General features: G+C 38.5%; 2 protein-coding genes across 2 annotated transcripts in view; one reads left to right on the forward strand and one right to left on the reverse strand.

Moving 5' to 3' along the window:
- The window catches only part of LOC111074466 (protein takeout), a 152,133-nt gene extending 141,157 nt beyond the window's left edge, over nucleotides 1–10,976 (forward strand). Inside the window, exon 4 of the mRNA XM_041591818.1 lies at nucleotides 10,811–10,976. Coding sequence (XP_041447752.1) covers nucleotides 10,811–10,899 — 89 coding nt within the window. The 3' untranslated portion in view covers nucleotides 10,900–10,976. The remainder of the gene's footprint in view (nucleotides 1–10,810) is intronic.
- Nucleotides 4,590–7,698, reverse strand: LOC111074461 (protein krueppel). The gene is made up of 2 exons (XM_022367249.2): nucleotides 7,127–7,698; nucleotides 4,590–6,613 (listed from the first exon to the last, which is right to left on the reverse strand). Exons 1-2 carry the CDS (start codon nucleotides 7,161–7,163, stop codon nucleotides 5,133–5,135), a joined length of 1,518 nt encoding a protein of 505 aa, XP_022222941.2. The 5' UTR covers nucleotides 7,164–7,698; the 3' UTR covers nucleotides 4,590–5,132.
- Nucleotides 10,977–23,390: the final 12,414 nt, after the last annotated feature.

Below are 23,390 nucleotides of genomic sequence, written 5' to 3' on the forward strand. Positions count from 1 at the left end.
GTCAAAGCAACAAATACCGATAAGTCGAAGTGCTTTCTATATAATTTCTTAATCGGTTACTCAGCAAATGTGACGCGACTGAAAATGTTTAATCTTAAAGATTTTTACTTGATTGTGAGGGTTTTGCAACAACCAAACCTTCACTTCTCTCCTTCCCCTACTTTCTACTCTTGCTTGCGACATTAATACCATGAATAATATACGCTCATTTCTTTTGCTTTAGCGTTGGCGTTTTCTTACCCACTTCCTCTTCCTCGCCCTCTTTCCTTTTTGTCCTTGCTTACTTTCCTCTAATTCCAAAGGGGTTGTTTGTAATTTTCTTTAAACAACCTTTCCTTCGGCTTTTACGTTGCTTTTCGTCCAACTCGAGAGAAACAAAAACGGAAAATATAAAAGTAAAATGAGTCAGAGCAAACGCTGAAAGCTGCTGCTTGGAAAAGCTTTGCCACAAAGGGGGTCTGACGGGGAATAGAGTGTGGGGATGCAAAACGTCTCAATGAGTTTTACCCTCGGTGCTTGATAATGAGCAGAAGGGAAGAAAGTCAGTCGAAGACGAAGGATATGAAGGAGCATCAGCATCGCCCCACCCCCATCCATACCCACATCTCCGACCTTCGTTTGTGCTCTCTTTCTTTTGTGGCTGCGCTCATCCAGCATTAAACTCTTTGATTAAAGCAAAGGTTGGAGAGAGACGCCAGTATAAGCGACCATCTCTTTTTAACACAGACGCAGGTGGCCTATGCCGCCATGCCTGAAAACAACGAAGGTGGCTGGTGGGCTGGAGGGGTTGGCGGCGAAAAAGCGAAAGCACTTCGTATGCAAATGAGTTTGTCGTTATCGTTGCTGCTGACGCCGCGGTCGGCGTCGCAGTTGCTGCTCTTCGAGAGGGTTGTTTTTCAGTTCTACTTTTTTACTTTACTATACCTCTTCTTGTTCCCCTTGTGCTATCGGGTTTACTTGATAAGAGAGAGCAGAGCTCGTAAATTTCAACCGAAAAGGAGTAGAAATGCTGAATGTGAAATTATAATGAGAGTTCTTGTTTTTCATTATTTTTAGCTCTCTCTTTTTGGTACTAAAATTTTTCGCAACATGCTGTGCTGTCCTTCATCCTTCTTCCACTTTCTCCGTGGCCGGCGTGCTGTGCAACTTTTTCGTCGTGCATCGTCTTGGTGAGCAGATCTTGATCCCGATCCCTGCTAATTGTGTTTGCCAAAATTTGCATGCCCTGCCAGGCACTGCCGGGGGTAGAAAGAGAACCGTAACAAGACCATGGACTCAATTTGGCATAGTCTGTGCCTATTCGTGCAGCATATTTTCTTTGCTTCTTCAAACCCTTTGTTCTGATCCTGATGCAACTATTGTTCATTTTTTTGTGCCATTTAAGCAATCCTGGGTGGCATCCTGTCAACTTTCCAAGTAAATTTACCCTAGTATTTCATCTATTTAAACCCGAGTTGTATACATATAGATATGTATATGTATTACCTAAGATGTCCTTAAATACTCTTAACAATAGTTCACATAAGGATAGAATGGTAGCCGACCTGAAGACGAAACGGCAAAGTCGTGATATTAATAACACTCACAATTTTATACATTTAATTGAGGCGAATGGCCGCGGGATAATGAATCAACCGGGGCTCAGATGTCGTTTCTACAGCCTCCCCTTTTTCACATTCCATTCCATCGTCCATTGCACTTGAGGCAGCTTATTAGAATTGCTTGCTCCGTTTGGCGCCAAGCTTAGACTGGTCGAGTCGAGTTCTCCGTACTTGTCCCTGCTCTCTTTTTCGGATTTTCGGACTCTGGCGAATCGCGGGTGAGAATCATAATTTTTCAATTTGAATAATGAACAGCAGTTGGCGGCCTCGGTGGTTCGCTGCCAGCGAAGCCTTTAAATTTATTTTGAATGCCTTTTATTTTCTTAGGGTTTTCTTTCTTTTTCTACACCAAAAGAAAAAATTCTAACAGCCAAACACTCGTAAACTCATTTGAGAAAAAATTTGTCTGCCTCCCAGTCCAAATAATTTTCTTGAAAGCTAAAAAGGAAGATGAAAAGGGAGAGAAAAAAGAAAGTGAGACAGAGGGGAAGACATGTGGGAGTGTAGACTACACTTAACAAAATTTTAAACACAACTAATTACTATTTCATAGCACATACGTACATATGTATAAGTTTGTACTTACATATGCATCCTCATTATTTTTTTCTTTATATAAAAAGATTATAGTAAAAATATTTACGTTTCGAATCTTCATCTTCCCAACCCGATTTCTTTATGTGTACGCTCCCACATTTCGGTGAGCGCCAAGCGAAGAAAGGCTAAAATGCTAATAAGCAGCACAGTACGCGAACTTTTCTCTCCAACCCACTTTCAATCTCCTACTCCTCTCTATGTAAGCACATAAGACGCCCTCTATGTATTACATGGTGCGTTTTTTTACATAGAGGCTGCCAGGACAAGATGAAGCCTTTTTTTGGCTGTTGAAAGGGGCACAAAGAAGTGGAGGCGTCAGTTTTTCTGGGAAGTTGAACGGGGAGCGGTTGGATGTATGGGTGGATTGGCGGTGGGAGTCGACTTTCCTTCGTTTCGTTGTAGTTGTTTGCTCTCTCTTACTGGAGATTAAATGGGGAAAAACACTGTGACATTTTCTGGCTGCGCGGCGCGTTTTTTATTTCTTTTTCTTGCTCAGCTGCTGCTTCCTTTAGACGCAAATTCAAATTCCGGTAAGGGGATGATAGGAGAGGAGACGTTAGGTAATGGGGAGGATTGGAGAGGGTGGTGGCGACAGCATTAGTGGGGCGTCTTGTGGCAAATGTAAAATAATGCGAAAGGGCTTCGTTTGCATAAATTAAAAATTTATGTAATGCTGCCCGTTGTCGCCTTCTGGAATAAAGGAACAACCTTGGGTCTCCCGCTAATTTTCTCTTTTGCGGATGGGTTGTTTCTTAGCTTATTGATTAAAAAACTCTTCGTAATTTTTTTAACACAATAATGTAATAGATGGATGTATATATATTTTTCCTTTTTTTTTTGTATACACAAAATTCACTTGAAAACATAATACATTATAGTTTAAAATGAATTGATAAATCTTAAATACATATTTGAAACAAATGCATATTTTTGTGGTTTTAATGCCAGCAAGGACAGCAACAATTAAATAGAAACTCATGAAAACTAACCTGATAGCATATACTTATCATATGAATTCATACTATTGAATCATATATATTATGATATTTTTTGTTAATTATAATTCTTCTAATTCTGATTTTTTATGTATTTATTAGTTTTTCAATGACTAAATATCAAAACTAGTAAATGGCGCTTGTTATACTCGTATGATTAGGCTCGTATCTTTTTATATGATTGTATATTTATGTATTGCACAATTTGAGCTGCAAACATTATGATTCATATTAAGTATAATATTTACATGAAAATTGACTTTGCACTTATATACATACATATGTATGTACGTATATTTTAAGTATTTTATTACACCTAACATTTATGAAGCTAAGGTTATATATTGACGATTTTATTCGTATAGGTGTTAAATGTACATAATCAATATGAAACATGTGTGAGGTCTTTTGTGCCATGCGCTGAATTTCGAAGGATTCGAAAGGCGCTCACTATTTGATTTTATTTGTTGTAATCATTTAATCTTGAGGAACTTGTATACCATACACTTGAATGAACAAAGAAAATTACACAATATTTTGTTGCATTATTTGACTTTAAAACGTCCGAACTAAGGATACATCGAAAAGTTTAATTACCTCTCGATGAATTGAACCAAAGATTGCACTAAAAGTAGTATGTAGTGTAAGTTCATATTTCTGACTATATACACAGGGTTAAATATGTACAGAGAGGGAGGTCTAATGAATACTTAATATTTACACTTAAATTGTATTTCATCAAATGCTCGAAAATCGTTTTATTACTACGCCAATATCCATATAAAATATGCATCAAAATTACTTTATGTATAACTTTTCTTTTCCTTTTCGATATTTTTGTCTAATGTTTGTATATAAATTCAGTTGAATTGTACGATTGCCAAATTGTTGTATTTATATACGATTTAGCTCACAACAATTTTGATACAAAGAGGTTTTTGGAGGTATTTGGTTATAGCATTTTTTCCTGTTTACTTGGTTCAAGACTTACGATTAGAAACTGCATATTTTCACTTTTGAAATATAATCGACTACATTTTAACATTAAAGTTATAGTTTACTTATTCAGCTATGTCAAATGGTATTTCGAATATGGAAGAAGAATGTGCAATAGTTTTTTCTACTGTTACTTATTGCCCTAGACCATTTGCCTTTTAACGAAAAAGAAACTAATAAAGTAAGATCAAATGTATAATTTTTTTAATTTATTTATTTTTCCATTGCATTCAGCAACATTTCAACTAAACATGAATTTGAATGGGAAGATAAAATTAATATTTTCGGCTTTAATAAAACAAGATCGTGCAATATAATATTAGGAGCTAATCAGTAAAAAAATGTTTTTTAAATATTTATGGCAAACAAAACAAATAGCGTACAAATAATTTTGTTTTTATTGTTAACTTAAAGTTAATTTTGATTTAATGTTGATTGGCATTGCTTTCTTTAAGAATTCTTTAAAATATATTAAAATAGTCTAGTCTATTAACCATTTGATAAATTTTATGTTCTTGGTAAGAGTAAAATAGTATTTTTGGAGCGCTGTATAATTTACAATTGGCAGCTGCATTTGCTGGGTATATACAATTTTGACTGAGTTGGGAATAATCTAAAACTTGTAACTTAACGTAAGTTAGGTGTTGAAAATGGCACAACATGTTCGGTACGTTTTGGTGGGTTTTGGCAGGGATAAGCTTTTGGCATACTTAGCTAATTTTGTACAAATTATGTGTTTTTTTTTAATTTATGTGCAATTATTTCGCTAAAATATCTATATTTTCCTTAGTTTGTTGTACTTAGCATTAAGTTCCTGTTGCAAAAGATATTTACTTTACACTTTTAAGCTGCATTTTGTTTAAATATTTTTGTGGATTTTTACCAGTCAACTTCATCTAATGAAGTTTGGTAAAGGCTATGTACAATTTGGGCTTTGACTGATTTATTGCTGACGCAGATATAGAGCAGCTGCATCATCCAGATCGTCCAAATCAATGTCTTCGTTTTGTTCTTGTGATTCGGTGGAGCGGGGCGAGTGCATGCTGAGATCCTCAGGCTCGGTTTGCTCGGGCATTTCACTGCGTACATGCATTATTTGGGGAGGAGGTAGACGAAATACACGTCGTATATCTTGAGCCTTTCGACGGGCCATGCTATTGCTGCAGTGCCCATCTACTGAGCTGGCGCCATCTTCAGACAAATCCAAAGGAGCTTCATCCTCCAAAGAACCTTTTTCGAGATCAACCGACTCATCAGAGCCTCCATAGCTTGCACACATAGCGGCAAATTTATTGGCGGACGGCTCCAGAGCCATAGAGGTGACCGCCATGGGAAAGTCTCCACTCATTGCAGGTGAGAGGGCCGGAGTGGGTGGCGACTGAATGCCACACTTGTGATTCATCAGGTGGTGACGCCGACGGAATTTCATATGGCAACGGTCGCACTCAAAGGGCTTCTCACCATTGTGGACCAGCATATGAGACTTTAGCTGATTGGAGTCACTGAATTTACCATCACAGATTTCGCAAGTATACGGACGCTCCCCAGTGTGAACGCGCAGATGACGCCTAAGGTTGGCCACCTGCACGAATTGGCGATCGCAGTGGGAGCAATGATACGGCTTCTCTCCTGTGTGTAGACGCATGTGGGTCTTCAGATGATGGTCTCGGGTAAAGCGCTTGTGGCACTCTGGACATTCGAAAGGCTTCTCGCCGGTGTGTGTACGTTCGTGGTTCTGCAGGACGTGCTTGTAACCAAAGCTGCGAGAGCAGATCTTGCAGGTGAAACTCTTGTCGCGTGACGGATCTTTGGATGCGACGCCAGTAACTCCCGCACCAACGCTTCCTACTTCGTGTGTAGAGTTGGGCGAGCTGCCGCTGGATGGCGGAGAAATGGGTCCACCCGCGCTGTGATACAGATCATTCACGCTCATGGTGATTTCTGTCTGAAACTCCTTCTTTACCGATAATTTGCGAGACTTCTTCACTGGCTCGCGGTGCTGTGGTGTGCTGCTGGGAGAGGTCAATGGGTGCTTGCCACTGCCACCCAATGGTGTAGTAGACATGGGCGAGTGCGGACTGGCGGGCGGTGAATGCAAATGCGTTCCCTGGGGTGGCATCTGCGACTGCTGGGCAGCCCAAGCTCCAAACAAAGCCGCCGGATTGTGTGGAAACAGTGTGTTGGCCAATGTACTCATTGGAAGCTGCGCCATAAAAGCAGCCGCCTGGCGGTTAGCAGCGAGCAGTTGGGTGGGTGAGAGCATGCCGAAGGCTGATGCAGCGGCCGCCTGTTGTAGACCCATTCCCGGGTACATGGCAGCGGCGCTGCTGGCTGACGTGTTGGCCGACATAGGAGGCGACAGTGACATGGAACGGTCTACAGCGACCTCTTCTCTCTTGATTCCCGCTAAAGCAGCAGCTAGGCCTAAAAAAAAACAAAAAGAAAGTTAGTTAAATGTTATTACCTTTCTTATGCTTAATATTGCACATCAATAACAGACAGGGGGGTTAATGTTAGAAGGAGAGCCAGAGCTGTCTTGCTAAGAGAGAATTTTCTTAAGAGCAAACAACGTCACATATGTTCATGTGTGTGAATGTTGTTCATGCTTTTGCTCTCTTCATTTCTCTTTGTCTTGTGCTCTCAGCCCTTTGTTTTGGTGGGGGCGTTGCAATAACGAGTTAAGTGCCGGTTTCTTTCTGGCCAAACTTGTAAACAAAACATAATTGCTCTAGATGTATGTGAGGGAATGTGTGAGTGTCTAGATGGTAAAATGGCGTTTAACATAAAGATGAACACATTCAGACGTCGTTATCGCTATGCTATGTTAAAGAGCAAGCTTTCATTTTGATACAAATATAACTTATAGTTTACTTTTGTGAAAGTTTTCAACGTTATATGATAACTCTCTTTGAAAAATATTTGAAAAATTATACTTACTTCGTGTCTGTGCGTCCTGAAGCATTGATATAGCCATTAATCTGTGTACGTTTCTAAGTTTTGGCTTCTCGTTTTTGCCTCGCTTTGAGCAAAAACCAATTGTTAAATTAGCTTAATAACTTTTTAGTTAAAACAGTGTAAGCACACAATTTTCATTTGAGCAAAGTTTTCTGCACTTGTTATAGGATATGAAATATTTTTTAGTTTCACGCACTTTTTGTACTTTGAGGTAGAGTGTTTTGTGTTTTTGGTTATATAAGTTCGACGATTATACAAAATGAGGTAGATTGTAATATATTTCAGTAATTTTGTTACTTTCTCTGCAATATAATATGCTTGAGGTATTTGGTTTGTTGCGCGTTTTTTAGTTTTTCTTTTAAGACACAAAAATTCTTAAGATGTTGACATGAGGAGTCTTCGCTGAGGAATGATATAGAAGAGCGACTGAGCACGTTTTATATAGCTGGTAGTATCCTTTGCTGACAAATCCTTTTCGAAGCAACAAATTTGCGTGTGTGTATGAGTTGATGGGGTGTTCTTCTTTATAGAGGAATTATGTTGTTCCTCTCACGACCAAACCAAAATCACGAATGATACAAATTCGCTGCGTGCGCTAACTATAAGTACGCTCCGCTCTGTTCCGTTTCGGCATCGCCCTCCCTCACACATACACTCGCACACATAGAGCACACACACGCTCACTTCGCTCTCCCGCTTCCACACACACAAGCGCAAATAGTCAAGTAGGGAAGGAAATGAAACGACGGCGAAAAACGATCCGAGGACCGAAGAGGTAAGGTGAAATACTTTTTACCTAAGAGACGACGACTGATGAGTTCTCCTATGCAAATTGGAGTGACAGGGATGGCTAGTACATTTAAAAATCTCAAAAGCGTGGTGTCCTTATGTGCTCACATATGTACATACATATTTACAATACAGTTCCCAAAAATATAGTGACTTTTAGACTTTTAATTTACGCCGTACGTGTAAAAAACCTTCACGATTTTATGACACTGTATTTTTATATTCTGCAGTCATAAAAAATACAAAATTAAAACTATGCGCTACCTATCGGAGGCCTTAAAATATTAAGGCCACTTCCGCTACTCTTGTTTTTTTAGAGCCTTCATAAAAAAGTGCACTAGAAGGCAATTTAAAGTGGAGCAAGGATCTAGGACAGTCACTTCGAATCGGGTAAAAAACGAATTTCCCCTCAAACGAAATTTCCCCTTTATACATAAGCAAGAAGGGGAAATGAAGGGGATGAAACAAATGCTAAAGGAGAGTCAGGCGATAGGACCAGAGCGGGAGCGAAAGACCCAAAACTCATGCAAAGAGATGTCATGAATGGGGTGGAAATCCAAGCGTGCGCTGTAAGAGTAAACAGGAAATGCCATTTCCCCTCTTCTAATTGCTTATTTTGCTTGCCCACTCTTTCTCGCTCTCTTTGTGTCCCGCAGAGCTATGTATGGTCGCGAAAAGGAAGAGAGGGATTAAGAATTATGTAAAAATTCATATTAGTACGTTTTTCAATATAGACAGTGGGGCAAGAATGCATGAGGAAATATATGTTCAGCGCAAATGGTTACTAATTTTTGGCACACGTCTAAAAAATCAGTCATAAAAAAGGAACTGATAAAAAACCAGGCAGGTAGAAACTAAAACCAAGTAAAATGTCCTTAATAAAAAACAGTCAACATAAATATAAATTCATACATACATATGTACATATGTTGAAAGATGGATGTTTTTTTTTGGGTATTTAAACGTTGTCAGTGACGTTTGCGGATTGACTTCTAAATCGTTTTATGTAGATTTTTATGGCAAGTACATGCTGTGCAGAACTTATGTTGAAAATGGTTCCAGATCTTCGTGTTGCTTTGTGTAGGTAGGCCAAGGACGAACACAACAGAAAACTCGGCAGGCGGTTAATGCGAACTACCGTGAAAATTTTCGAAAGTGAAATTGAACAATGACCAAAAAGGACATGGATATCCTTGCTCTGCATAATGTTACGTAAAATGCGACTGGTTTCTATCAACCAATGAACAAGATCAGCTTCAGCAAAAATTTTCGCAAAACTGTCAAAAATTCGGAGAAAGCATTAAACAAAATTCAAGCACTCAAACTGACCCTATTGATAAGGATTTCTCATTTTTGGGCTAATCTGACTCGTTCGAGTACATGGTCAGCTAATTCCCAGGTTTGCGGATTAGTCAGACGTATTTTTCTACATGTTTGCTGCCATTCGCATGATATTGAAAAAAAATCTTAGCTCAACCGATTTTATTAAGATCCGGCCGTATGCGATAAGACGTTGCTCATTATCTGTAGACGCAAAGTAAAGTTTAGTGTCAAGTAAAAGTAAAAGAAATCGAGATTTTAAATACGAAATGAACACAAATCTGTCGACAGAGACTTTCACACACTTATGTACATATTTTTAACCATAAGTGGGGCAGTAGTGCGTATAAAAGTGCGTATAGTTTGTTGATAAGGCTTAAACTTGAAAAAACTTACCTAGGTCAACACTACTTAGGTGGGTGACTATAACGGTGTCGGGCTCTCAAAAAAAACATATATAATATACCAGCATATTAAGCTGTTCTAACTTATCTCCTATCCCAGCAGATGCTGTATGCTGTAACTCCTTCATCCTACACGTGTCTAGTTTCAGATTCTGGTAGAAATTCAACCGCTATTCATAACCCTTACCGGTCCAGATCCCCTGAAAGAATACAAATAAACACAAAACGTACAAAGCTAAACAATGAGGGAAAACTCAGCATTTTTTACAAAAAAAAAAAAAACGACAAATTTGTACAAATATTTCGAGTGAAAACGAGGGGCTGTCAACAAAGAGACAATTGCTGGGCCAAAAAAGGGGGAAAAGCGAAAATAAAAGTAAAAGTGAAGGCTTAAAAATCGTACGTCGTGCACACTTATGCGCCTAAAAGCAACCCTAGGGACATAACATAGGGGTTTTTTTTTTTATTGTTGTGCGACCTATGAGTGTGCCCACAATTTTTTAATCATTTGTTACACTCGATCAGCTTTTCTATAGTTTTTAAAGGGTGCGGTTCCTTGATTTATAGGCAATCGAATAGTAACGATGTGATAATGTTGTTGGAAGTACGGACAGAAATATCCAGAATGCGACAAAAGGTAGACTATCGCAATCTTGTTCTTTTATTTTCTTGAACACTTCAGAATGGAACCGCTATGAACTGCCCTTCTTAATCATGCGAGTTGGTTAATAATCCTAATACCTAAAACCGAGACTTGGCCTAAGCCGCGGATGTAAACCGCGCAATCCTCGACTAGCAACTAATCATTATAATATTTAAATTTAAAATTACTCAAATCCCCTTTTTTAATGTGGAAACTCCTTGGAGGGGATTGGTTACCGTACCCGTTCGTTAAAGGACCTAAGAGTCGCAGATTAAGCAGAGATTAGAAAACAGTCTATTCAAGAATGTCTGGCATCTGGCTAAAAGGATTGAAAATATCGCAATACACTTAATCGAGAGATTATATTTTGTTAAAGCACCGAAAATGGTTATAAATATATACGTTTATACATACATATATATTTTTATATCATTCGAAAGAAACAGACATACCCTCCCTTGCCGCATCGTCAAGCATCCCTAAACACATATTTTACGTCTTGTTTTTTAGATCCCTCTGATGACGCGTGCAGGATAACTCCCGCAGAGGGGCAGGATCATGTTTTATATAAATTTAATGAGTACGAACCTATGGCTTGATCCTGCCTGTTCATCGCATGCCATGCGTGCGCCATATCCAAAGGAGGCCGAAGATGTTAACATTTAGACTTTTAGTTTACGCCGTAAGTGTACGTGGCACCACAATAGCAAGGGTTACAAGACCAGAAGGCTCAGTAGTACTCTTCAATGAACTAACGGTTTCCATATGTGCATAAGTATGCAAATCCTAGGCTAACGGAAGCGAACTAATCAGCCTTGGAAACAGAAATTAAGGATTAGCTGAGCTAGTCCTGAGAATGCCAATATGGATTGGGATTAAGCAACCATTAAGCAAGGCAAGGACGCACTAGAACAAGTTGGACAACGAAAAGACCAATATAACGTATGTAAGTTGGTTTAATTTTATTAATTATGCTGTTTTTTTAAATCATATTCTTTGCAAAACTGTTCAATATGTTTTGCTAATGGTGAGCAAAAAGAAAAAAAGGTATGAAAATAATACCCGAGCAAGAGGGATTAAGAAACTGATCCGTCTTGGCCCAAATGACCACCGGGAAGGGTGGATGTGTGTAAATAATTGAAACATATTTTCGTTTTTCGGTGGGCTGTTCCGCAGCTAATGTAAATGACAAATATACTCAAACAAAGTGGTCAGTATTCATTGGAAGAAACCCATACGAAATACATAGTTGCTTTAAAGAAAAATTAAAATCAGATCAATTCGGTTCGTTCCATTCAAGAAGACTCCGTTAAATTATACACCATGCATAATAAAATCTTCGGTGTTGGCCAGTTAAAAAACTCTAAACAGTCATAAACCCCAGGTAGGTCTAATCATAAAAAACTCTAAAATGCGGAAGTAACACAAGTCATCAGCAAACGGTAAAAAAGTCAAACCGCTCACATTCGTAAAAAGTCAAGGCATGACTATAAACTGTTGGAAAGGACGAGGCAGCTGACTGGGATTATGATCCGTTTGTAATATGCAAATGAATAATTCTGCTAGGCACCCTGACCTTGTTTATGATGGAAGGATCTTACGACAACCATTCTTAAGCCGGATTTAGTTCAGCTCTGCACATTTTTTGCATTGTTTTTCCTTCGATTTTTTTTCTTTGGTTTTTAAGCGAAATTTGACTTCTTAATTGCCAACAAACTCAAGGCTGGTCTGGTTCATTGCTTACCTGCGATAGATGAAGAGCATACTCACGCTTACAGGTAGCTCAGCCTCATTGCTCTTTCTGTCTGCCTTCCTCAGAGTATTTTGGAATTCCATAATTATGATCCTCATTGGCCCAAAGGTCTGCGTTCTTGCGAATTGAAGAAAAGGAAAAGAAAAAACAAAACAGACCGAGCCGCGAAAAAAATCGCGCCGCTCTCTAAGCCGGAGATTAGGCGAAGGATTTAAAGGAAAATCCATCAATATTACGCCCATTGCAGGGGATCAAGCTTAATCGCCATGCTTAAGACTGACTTATTTGTTTCAAAAAATTTAATCCGTCTGCGGAGGTAGACTCAATGTGTTTTTTCTCTCCTAATCCGAGGGACAGCTGCTCGAAAGAGGTAAAAGCATAGAGCAAAACAAACGAATTGTACCAATTTTTCTTTTTATTATCAGGCATGAAGAAAAAGTTAAATCCTGGGATTAAGTTAAAATGTTCAAATGATCAGTGGACCACGGCAGGTAAATTTTACATTTCGGTCCCGGAAAATGTTGCTTAGCCACTGATCCAGTGATCAGTCAGGGATTATAGTTAACTAAAGGAGCCCGATTAGACCTATTTCATCTATGATTAGCGCCAGGATTGTTAATTCCTGTGGCGCAATAAGTAAACCGCAGTTCCGCAGATCAGATTAATCTACGGATTAAAGCTTAGTCCGTTGTGGAAGGGCTTCTGTGCGTTGCCTAACATAGGTTAGTGAGAAAGTGCGACCGAAGGTATGCGCATCATTGATTGGCTTAATGGAAAATACTTATTCCAAACAGAAACAGTTCTTCTATCCGTTTTGCTAATAAATATTCATATTTATGTATAAGAGGATGTCTATATAGACACCACCCAACTTCAGATATAGGTAGCCATACGAGTGTAGTTTATCCGTAAATTTTGATATAATTTCCGCTTCAGTCTATTCATCTGCTTCCATAACTAGAATTCTCTTTTTTTTTGCAATGACAAAAGGTTTCAGCTACCTTGCTGGCTCCAGTGTTTGTTGTCCGAAATATCCACTTCCTGTGCTTACATAACAAGACTGAGGCTGTCACTCAATTATTTAGGATCAATTGTTGGGTGAAATTCACTTTTTGTAAAGATGTTACAATGTATTTTTCGATTCGACAGTTATTTCCGACTTGATCCCGTCCCAGTGTCTTATTTTGGGAGTATTTAACTTGTCAATAGGGGAAATACGTAATTTGTATTTTCTGTGCCATTCGGTAGAATTATTGAGGATGCCAGCATTTCCTAATCCGATTTTGTAAATTCACGTGCCGCAGTGAAGGAAGAAGTTTTTTCAACGCACTTCCTACTGAGGCTGTCTTTTTACTGTTTTATCAGCATGCAGATGCAAATGTCTCCCTGTTGTATAATTAGGCACGCGTTTTCTGTTGGTTTTTGTTTCAGGCATTCTTTTTCTTATCATCAAAGAGCGTCGCACGTCGGCTCTGAAGAGCTGGGTTAGTTTCTAACCACTTGCTTGCTTATCAATTCCTGCTCCTATTTCTCTCTTGCACTTCGTTGCTGGACTAGATTCACATTAGAAGAAAAAGTACCTATAAAATAATTTACTCGACTGCTGTAGGCAACATAAATTTGCCAGTTGAAACGCAACGTCAAGATCAAGGATTTTGCTACGCTTATCAATAGGTCGTACAATGCACCCGGGGCGCATTTTTAGTCAACCAGTTTGCTATCAGCATTCAAAAGCAATTTATTTTTCTGGGGAACTTGCCAAGAGCATTCTTTCGGTGTCAAAGAGTGGGGGAATGGTTGAAAACATACACATGGCAACAGAAAGGTTAGAATATATTAAGTAGGTAGTGAGGTGATCAATGGTAACCATGGGGGAAAGACGAATTTTGTTTGTCATGTTTATATTACATAATTGTATTATTACAATATATTTTGAGCTATCCATAAATCCCTTGATATTAACATTGCAATCATAATCTAATTGCGAATTTTGTTTATTTTAGCACCAACTATAATGATTTTTTTGTATATACATATGTAAGTACATACTCTTGCAGAGAGTTTTTCCATATCATTTAAAGAGGTTATGGCTAAATTTTTTACTACATGGTATAGGTGAATGCAAAACAAAATTAGCAATCCGTACAAGTATTAATATAACTAATGAAGTAAAACTAAACTGGGTTCGATGAAGGGTAAGAGAGTATTTCATGTTCGACCCATCGATTTAGGCCCAGCCTATTTTAGAACTGTTGCGATAAGGTCCGGTCTCAGTCTCAGTCATGGCCGTTCATGACAAGACGCGTTTTGCGTGCGATTTCCAAGCGGCGCCAAAACAAAAAATGAAAAGGTGCGAAGAAGATGAGGACGTGTTGTCTTTCACATGTGCCTAAGTTAATCCAATTAAGAAAAACTACGCATTGGAAACCGCACAAAAAGTTGACGCCTGACAGGATAATCAGACGACGATTGTTTGGCAATTAGACAAAAGCGAAGCCGTAGAAAAGTCAGCCAACGAAAAAGAGAATGAAAGAAAAGCATTAAAACTACAACAAAAAAATATAAAAAAGAATAAAAAAGTATCGCATTGCACACGGATGAGCAGCTTTTCAAGTTGAAACTTGAGGGACAGCCGGACATGTTCTTTGTTTGTTAGTGGTTGCCTGTCAACAAGGCTGTCCTTGCTCTTGTCAATTTGTGCGTTTAAATTTGCAAAAATGAAGCTGTAAATTGCATTGATTGCCCGTTGACAGCAGGACGACAACTGATATGACGAGGGGTGGGAGCTGGGCCACGACACGTAATAATTATTTAGCTATGCCGAGCAGAAGCCATGATGCGCAAAGATGCCTTGTCAACAAGCGCGGCAAATGACAATTTTTAACGTCCAATCCTTTTTAGGATGAAATCTACTTCAATTAATCAACTGGACTGCCACCTACAACAAAGTCAGTCCCTGGGTGTCCCTAAATCAAACTGCATGATTTATGGTTTCTAAAGGAAGCAGACTCTTCCTTTCTTGCTCCTTTAAAATTGTATGAAACCCGCAATCTGCGATGCTCATTTTTTTTGTCAATGGCCTTTTAGCTTTGTTTGGATCGGAGATCCAGATAGACCATTAAAAATTCTACAACGATACTCAGCTAACTCATGTTAGGGTCGATTCATTAATCATAATTCTTGCTATGCCCACTTCAATATACGTCAGTATGTATTTACCGCAGGGTATTTGGCATTTCTCGTAAAAAGACCAAATACGCGATTGCAGTTGAAGATATTTCAATGGATGCAAAAGTTGTACATTCTCCCGTAACTCTAAAAAATTCCCGTCATCCGTTATCGTTAATTATTCAACTTTAACGTTCAAGAAAGGAACAAATCGAAATAAATCCTTTTTATTGTTATTCAAGTGCAGTTCATGCCGGAAAATACATACATATGTTTAATAATACACAAAGCCATTAATCCAGAAACAGAAAGCTCGTCAAAGCAATAATAATCTTACTCTTTTAGTAGTTGTAACACTCTCGTCAGCATTACATACATCTCTGTATATATATGCATAATATATAGGAAAATGAGAAACCAAAATATTATCGAAATTGCTAAACAACTGTATAAACATAAGTGCAGACAAAATCTAAAAAAAAGACCTTAACCCCGCCGACGGTACAATATGATATGCACCATTTCTGTAATTTAAAACCAAAATTGAAAGTGATAGAAACTAAAATATCTGTACTTGTTTTTTTAAAGGTTTACCCGAAGTGCGGAAGTGATCTGTTCCCGGTCTCCGAGTAAGTCCTGCCAATCTGGCGCCAAGGAAACACAAGTGTTGAAATGTATTTATAGTCTGAGCATTACCAGGAGCAATGATTTTGGCACTGCTTTTCGCAAATGGAAAAAGGCAGGTCACGTCGAGGAAAAACTTCTCGGGGCGTTGTTATGTTGCTAAGCACTCAGGCCACTGTGTGGCCACGTTTAATTTTTCTCCATGTTGTCCAGACAAAAAATTGAGATGTCACCTTGCTGCATTAACATAAATTATCGATGCTTCCATGATTCTTACGTGATATTTTATCAAATTAACAGACATCCATCCCAACAAGATTAGCCTTTTTAATACTTCTTTGATCATCAGCCCCTGAGATCTATTTTGTGTATGTCATGGTGTAGGTGAAGAAATTTTCAAATTTGAGTGACAAGCTCTGGTTCTGGGTATCAAAATCGTTGGTATCCTTTTATGTGTGCCGTAATCCTTAAGGTATTAGAACACACACGTAGTGTAAAAGGAATCGGTGGCAAATTGTGTCATGATGTGACGAGCCGATATCATGTAATTCTCTTGTTCCAAATGGACCAAAAACGTGTAGCTTGCAAAGGAATACTTTTAATTTTATTTTTGATAGTTCCTGAAGTTAATACAGACTTAAAAAAAGACTTGGGACAAAGTATGTATTACCATACGCCCTGATATTAAAATGCATAACTACAAATCACAGCCTTAAGCAAAGTCAATTAACTAAGGTTTTCACTGCAATTTTCGTAAATAAGTTCAATGGGTCTCACTGAGACTCAAGCAAAACGTAAAGATAACCCAAAGTCTGTCCGCCGAACGAATGTCGGTGAAAGCAAATGCATTTCCGGCTGTGTATACTCAATTGCAATAACAATCGACTCTGTCACCGACTAAGCGACAGATAAGCAATGAGAAATTTCCATGGAGATGGAGAGGGGTCGCCTGAAATGTATTTTTAAAATATCGCTATTGACTAGGCAAATTAAACTGGCTGAACTTGGCCCCTTTGTGCGTGGTGCGTGGTGCGTGGGTGATAGCGGTGCGAGTCTTATCACTTCAAAAGTGACTTTGGACATTTGACTGGTTTAAATATTTATTAACTTTGTGGCGCCAGTCCGAAGGGGACTAATGAACTTGACCGAAGGGGGTGAACAGCTGGAATTGAAGCTTACTCTATATGCCGGCTTTAAATTTACAGAATGTTGGTTGGGGGTAAGTAACCCAAGAGAGGTTTATTTTTCATCCTAGCTCATTAGCTTGTGTATAAGGCAAATCCTTTTTGCAACCGAGATACTTCATAACCCAAAGGTAAATGAAAATAAAGTAGAATAAAACCCTGACCCTAATCATCGAGCGTATAATACGTCCTGGAATCCCACGCAGAGGATGTGCAATCTTGCGCAAAAGGATAACAAATAATATTAAGCACATGGGAAGGCTACAGGGAAGGCTCTTACAGGCTACATTTTTGGCTGACCCGCTGACCAGTATAGTATGCTGCTGATGATAAATGAAGAATGTGTGCATTGAGGCAAGCATGCAAAATTCAAGTCCTGCCTCTTTCTACAAGAAATATAAGTTCAAGCGCTTCAAAACACATATGCCTCGATGATTTTTGGGTTTTTTCTTTTTTTGCTTGTTAGCTGAAGGTTCACGTCCTTATCCCTCAAAACGTAACCTGACACTTGGGTAACTAGGACATAAAAACACAAATAAATCACAGAGGCGCTCGATAAAAGTGAAAACCATTTCCGGTATCAGCGTGGAGTCCAGGCAACTTTCGATTTCGATTGTATTTCAGAGACAGGGAGATTTTCTATAATTTCCACATCAAAATGAGAACAATGACTGTAGGGGACACGCCTCTAGAGACATTCAAATTTTCTTTAAAATTGTATTTCCACGTGGGCAGGTCTTTGGGTTACGATTAAACGATCGCATTTTTGGACCGAGAAATAGAATCGGAATATCCGGCCTTGTATTGTGTGGTCGATTAATGATCACTTATCAGATTGCAAAAAAGGTGAAAGTGGGTTTTATAATAATAGATTTCGGAAGTGGTTAGCGGTTTGATTCCACAGCACACTACATTCTTTGTATGTACATAGCTATGTATGTATGTATATTTATTACATATTCTTGTAGCAAAGAAAAGAATGATAGTGATTGACAAAAATGCAGGGAGAATGGCCCGCATAACTTCAAATTCTTGCTTATAAACTAAATTGGCATATCCGGAGTGACATTTCTTTAGTTTCTGTCCCCCCCACATATAGGCTTCTAAATCTTTCACTGCACGCTTAAATCGAACGTAACTAAATATTTCCGCTTATTGTTGATCAATTTTTTTCAACACAAATTGCCCTTTTTATATGTACATAGGTACATATATTAAAAATAGACTCCCTTAATTTTAGCCTGCTGGTAATGTAAATGGCTTATAATTTATGTAATATGGATGCGCTATAATCGAGAATGACCAAGTTATTAATAAACCACTTACATATTTACTTACATAGAAATTGTTGGCGCTTGCGGCGTAATGATTTCTCATCATTTGTGTGCTTCCGACATAATGCGGGCTTTTGAATACTAACAAATGGAGTGACTGATTGAAGAAACTACCGATTTATATGTAAGAGATCGACAATGCTTAATTCAAGAATTACTCTCAGCAGCGCTATAAATATTTTAAAATTGATTATTGGAAATGGGTTCACCAAATATAAAATCGAGTTGCGATATTTTACCAAAGTGTATTGCAAAAATAAATCCATCATATGCATGACTGCGAGAAACCATTCATTCTCCTCATTGAAAATATCATGATCGCGATAATCAACACCCTAACCCTGGAGCAGTCAAATAGGAATCTGTAATCTCAAAATAGACAGGAATCATTTGACATTTTAACACCGAACCAAAAAGTATCGAATGACCCTTTTATAGTTCTCATACAAATTCGAATTGACGTAAAAGACGGTGAATCTGCTAGCCTATGCCCTATTTTACTTTTGAAAACATTCCACTGCCCATTTTCCATTAATAAACCGCCGCAAAAAGGCATTATATATTTGTTCAGATGTTTGAAACGCACCAAAGGATTTTCGACCTTATATATTCATTATCAGAATGATAAGAGAGTCATCTCAAAAAAATCGAACTCGGAAAACTATATCATCTAGCTGACATAGAAACCATCGAAATCCAAGGGTATGAAAAGCTAAGCGGCTAAAAGCTACGCCTTCTTTCCTTAATTTTAAAAATAATTTTCCTTTAAAGAAACCGGAATGAAGTAATACAAAGCAATTTTATGCCGCGCTCCGACCCTTTCTGTCGCAAAAGAGATAAACAATGAGTAAATATTTTGTATAGACTTGGGTCGGCTTGCCTCTAAGTCCGTCTCATTTTTGTTCTATTGCTTTTGTCTGCTGGCCACATTGTCCTGTAAAAAGGTTTAAGAGTGTGCTCTAAAATTTTCGCAACATGTTTCACATTATTGATGAAGAGCCGGCTCCGTAAGAGATCCTTTTATATCCTCGACCATTGCAGCATCTAAACCATAGGGAGCGTTTTCATGAGAGTTCTGAAAACCATTCCCGACTAGTTCACCGCAGGATATCATACATTGTAGTCTACGCGCCATTTCCTAATCATTTCTTGACCAGCCGAGTTTTTCGGCGCGTTCTACCTCCTTCATATTAGTTCAGTTGGTCAAGCATTAACCGAAGATTAATTAAGGTTAAAGTGCATTCTATTTGGGAGATATTCTTCTTCAAATATATTAAGAAAAAATGCAACGTAATATAGAATGTCTCAAGTTGAATACAATGATCCTTTTCCATGTGTTACAATCACTTTCCCATGACATGCAGCAAGTGACGCAGCCTGAATCCTTGCATCATTGTATCCTTTCCACATGTGTGGGAAACAAACACTTTCACTCGGCTCTCGTAGATATTCTCACATTACACATCCTGTGGAAACCTGCAAAGGATTGACATTCAGATGACAAGTGTCGTTTGTTGTGAATGAGGGAGTCTCTGAGTAGGGATCGAGGAAAGAGAAAAGTAAAGATACCACAAATTATGCACCAGCTGGAAATAGTTTCGGAAATAAAAGCTATTTCAGTGCTAAAAAGGATATTAAGGCCTAAGTGTCATCAATCGTAAAAATAGCCGCTTAAGCCAAACAGGCTCGAACCAGACAACGGGCCCATGGGTCGAATGGCAGCGCACCTTTTATACTCTTGCACTTTTATATGTAATATATCAAAAGCTTCCGTGTTGTTTGTTGCGGTGCTCTTATATCGCACAAATATTCTAGTAGTCATAGTTGCGGATTAGAGCCTTTTTGGTATTGTCTTGAAAATGTAGCTCCTAGCTTGAGTTCATTCTTAAAATAGTGGTACCCTCTCCGAAAGTAGATAAACGCAAATGCAATCAACTGCAGACATCACAGAAAAATAGCTTCCTGTCCCCAAATATTTTTTTCGCTTACACGCGCAATAATTTGCGCTGGCCTTACGAAGGGGCTTCGCCCCGCTCCGTGCTTTATGCTCCTGGTGTTTTTATAGCAGCACATTGACACATTGGCGTGGTTTTGGGGTAAATTAGCTGCCGCTCTGGTTCTGCATTGAGTGTCGGTCAAGTCATGATTCCTGTACTATTTTTTATGCCATTTTACGCGTCCTGACTTACATTAAACGAACCATTAAGTAAGCCTGTAAGATGACTCTGAAATGGATTTCTCATTTGGTTTTTTATGAAGTAGCCATGCGAATCCTGGTTTTGGCACTGCGGCGTATTTAAAAAGGGATAATATAAGTTAAGTGAGTTTGCTTGTGATTCTTTTCGAGGATGAACACAGGCCGAATCTGTTGTCTTTATCCAACTGAAATTGTGTTTTATAGAACTGAAATTGTGTTATTTTTGTTCGCAATACATTCTTTTTTTGTTTTCGTCCCCTCTGATTTCCATCGGAGCTCGCAACCAACAAGCGTGCTCCCTGCTGCATTTCAAATGTTAAAAAGTTCAAATATCTCCTAAGCAAATGTATTTCCAAAGCAAATGTTCCATTTTCCGAAACGATTGTCTCCATGTGCTCACCACTTGGAAAAGACGAACAATGATATTTTTTCTTATTTCTAGGTTGAAATATTTCAGTGTGTAAGTACAGGAGCAGAGAAATGTACAAACTAATGAACAAAGCCATGTGCATGGGCTCTGCTCTGCACATTGTCACCTTTGATTGACCTTGAGTGCGGGCCTAAGCGACAAATTGCTTGTCTAAGCAAATATAAGGAGGAAAAATAGAGAACATATAGTATGTCGATCTAAAATCTTTCCACTAAACTCATTAAAAAATCAGTACATATTTTAGAACAACGAAGTCGAGATTGTTTTTAGAATCATTTAGCAAGATTTTTAACAACTATAAAAAAAGCAATGCAACACTCCGTCTATGATTAAATACATCTATAATATATTTCCTTTTTTACAATACTTCGATTATAAACCACAATTGCCCTCTACATTTTGAAAGATTATCTCTAAGAAACCGGACAAACACACACAAAATCAAAACACCTGAGCCGACGAACACCTGTGAGAATGTTCAACAATGCACAAAAGATGCGCAAAAATTGCATGAAACCACGGACAGTAAAAGCAAATACCAAAACAGAGAATATGAGAACATTTAACTCAAACAAAACCATAAGGATGCTGCCCAATTTATAAAGACTATCTGAAGGACCTAGTGAAGTGCATCCGTTTGCGTTTTCACTTTCACAATGGAAACTAAAACCACAGAAAATGAACATATATGCACAGGATACGCTATGGGTATGTCCTTTTTCTAGTGTCCTACTACTCAACCGCAAACAATAAACCGGACACTGCGATCAAATTGCCAAAGTAGACTGGGATCAAAGATATCGAACCATCTATAAACCTACACATTTAAAGAAACGAACGCAAAGTAAAGACCGTGCAGAGAAATTAACACACGCCTAAAAAATACATTAAGGGAAATGAGCGATAATTCGTTGATTTGGAGTCGTATGACTCATTTGTCAAATAATTGTACTCATGATAACAACTTTCCAATACTAAACCTAACCTTGAGTACTCGAATCTCTGAATATTTTTTCGCAGCATCGATCCCATAGCTCATTGGTTTCTTTTGGATTCTTTCTTCATCCTTTCTACCCTTTTTTTTGCTGTGCCAAGTGTATAGAGTCTAGACTATTTGTTATTTCCCCTTTCCAAAGTAGTAATTGTGTCTGGATCAGCCAACCCTAAAGGCAACACCTTCATTGCCTGCAGATTCATCAAAATGAAAAGAATCATTTTTGTTTTGTTGCTCCTAACCTTTTACTTCCTCGGTGACTGTTTGAGAACTCTTAATCTTTTCCAAGACTCCTGATATATTTTTATTGAATAGTGCTCAATTTATGTGTGTAGCTGCGTGACCAGTGTGTCTGTCTATAGGATTTATGATTGCCAACTTGTCCTTGGTATAAGGCCCCCCTTTCTATCAAGCTTTTTTTATCTCCCCAAAAACATATTTGAAGATTTGTGTACATACTAGCAAATCAGAAAGCCTTAAAGTGTTTAAAGATTGCAGAACTATCGGGAAGCAGAGTGCTAAAACATCCCAAACCAAACCTCATTACACGTGCTTCTTTGCTGAGCGCCCACAACAAACAAATATGGCCGCCAAAACACAGACACACAACAACACGCATGTGCTCCACTTTAACACTTTCGCTCTCTTTCGCCCCCACATGTAGCTCAATTTAACCCTTTTAATGCCGTCTCCGTCTGGTTCAGTGTCTAGCGGCCATTGACTGGCGCTCTTTCTTAAGTTGGAACTGGTGTCTCTTCTTTCCCATTCCTAAAATTAAATATATATAGCGATGCTCTCTTTACTTTCTGACATAACGTTGCCATGCTCTTTTCCGCACTCTCTTTGCTTAATAAAAGGGGAAGCAACCATTTTTTACTATACTCTTTGACGCAAACTACACTGATGTGCGTGTATTGATGTGCGTTTATTAATGCGGCGAATGCTCACAAACACTTCTCTTTCATTGCCATTCGCCGTTTTTTTTCTTCTTTTATATTTTCTATTGAAAGCGAAAGGATTTTATAACATTGAAAGGGGTGAAAGAGCGCACATTCTGAAGCGCTCTTGTATTTATCGATTTGTGGGGAAGTACACATACACCACAACCACACAGTCACAAATTCACGCTCGCACTCACACTCCTCTTTCATTGCTATTCGCTGTTCCCTTTAACTCTTTATTTAGTGGTCGGGCATTAATTTTATTTGACAGCGTCTCTCACATGCACGTGAAAGCCTGCGTTTGTGTGCGTCGATTTCGGGAGTGAGTCGGTAGGGCGGAGTTTGATCGATATTGTTTATGAAATGGCGTCAACTCTTTAAGTCCTGCGAGAGCGTTTTTGGAATTTAGAAATCAGAAATCGGTCATATCGAATAGGGAAATATATTTTTTCTTGCATCTTTTTT

Source organism: Drosophila obscura, unplaced genomic scaffold (genome assembly GCF_018151105.1).
Source record: "Drosophila obscura isolate BZ-5 IFL unplaced genomic scaffold, ASM1815110v1 contig_151, whole genome shotgun sequence".
NCBI lineage: Eukaryota > Metazoa > Arthropoda > Insecta > Diptera > Drosophilidae > Drosophila > Drosophila obscura.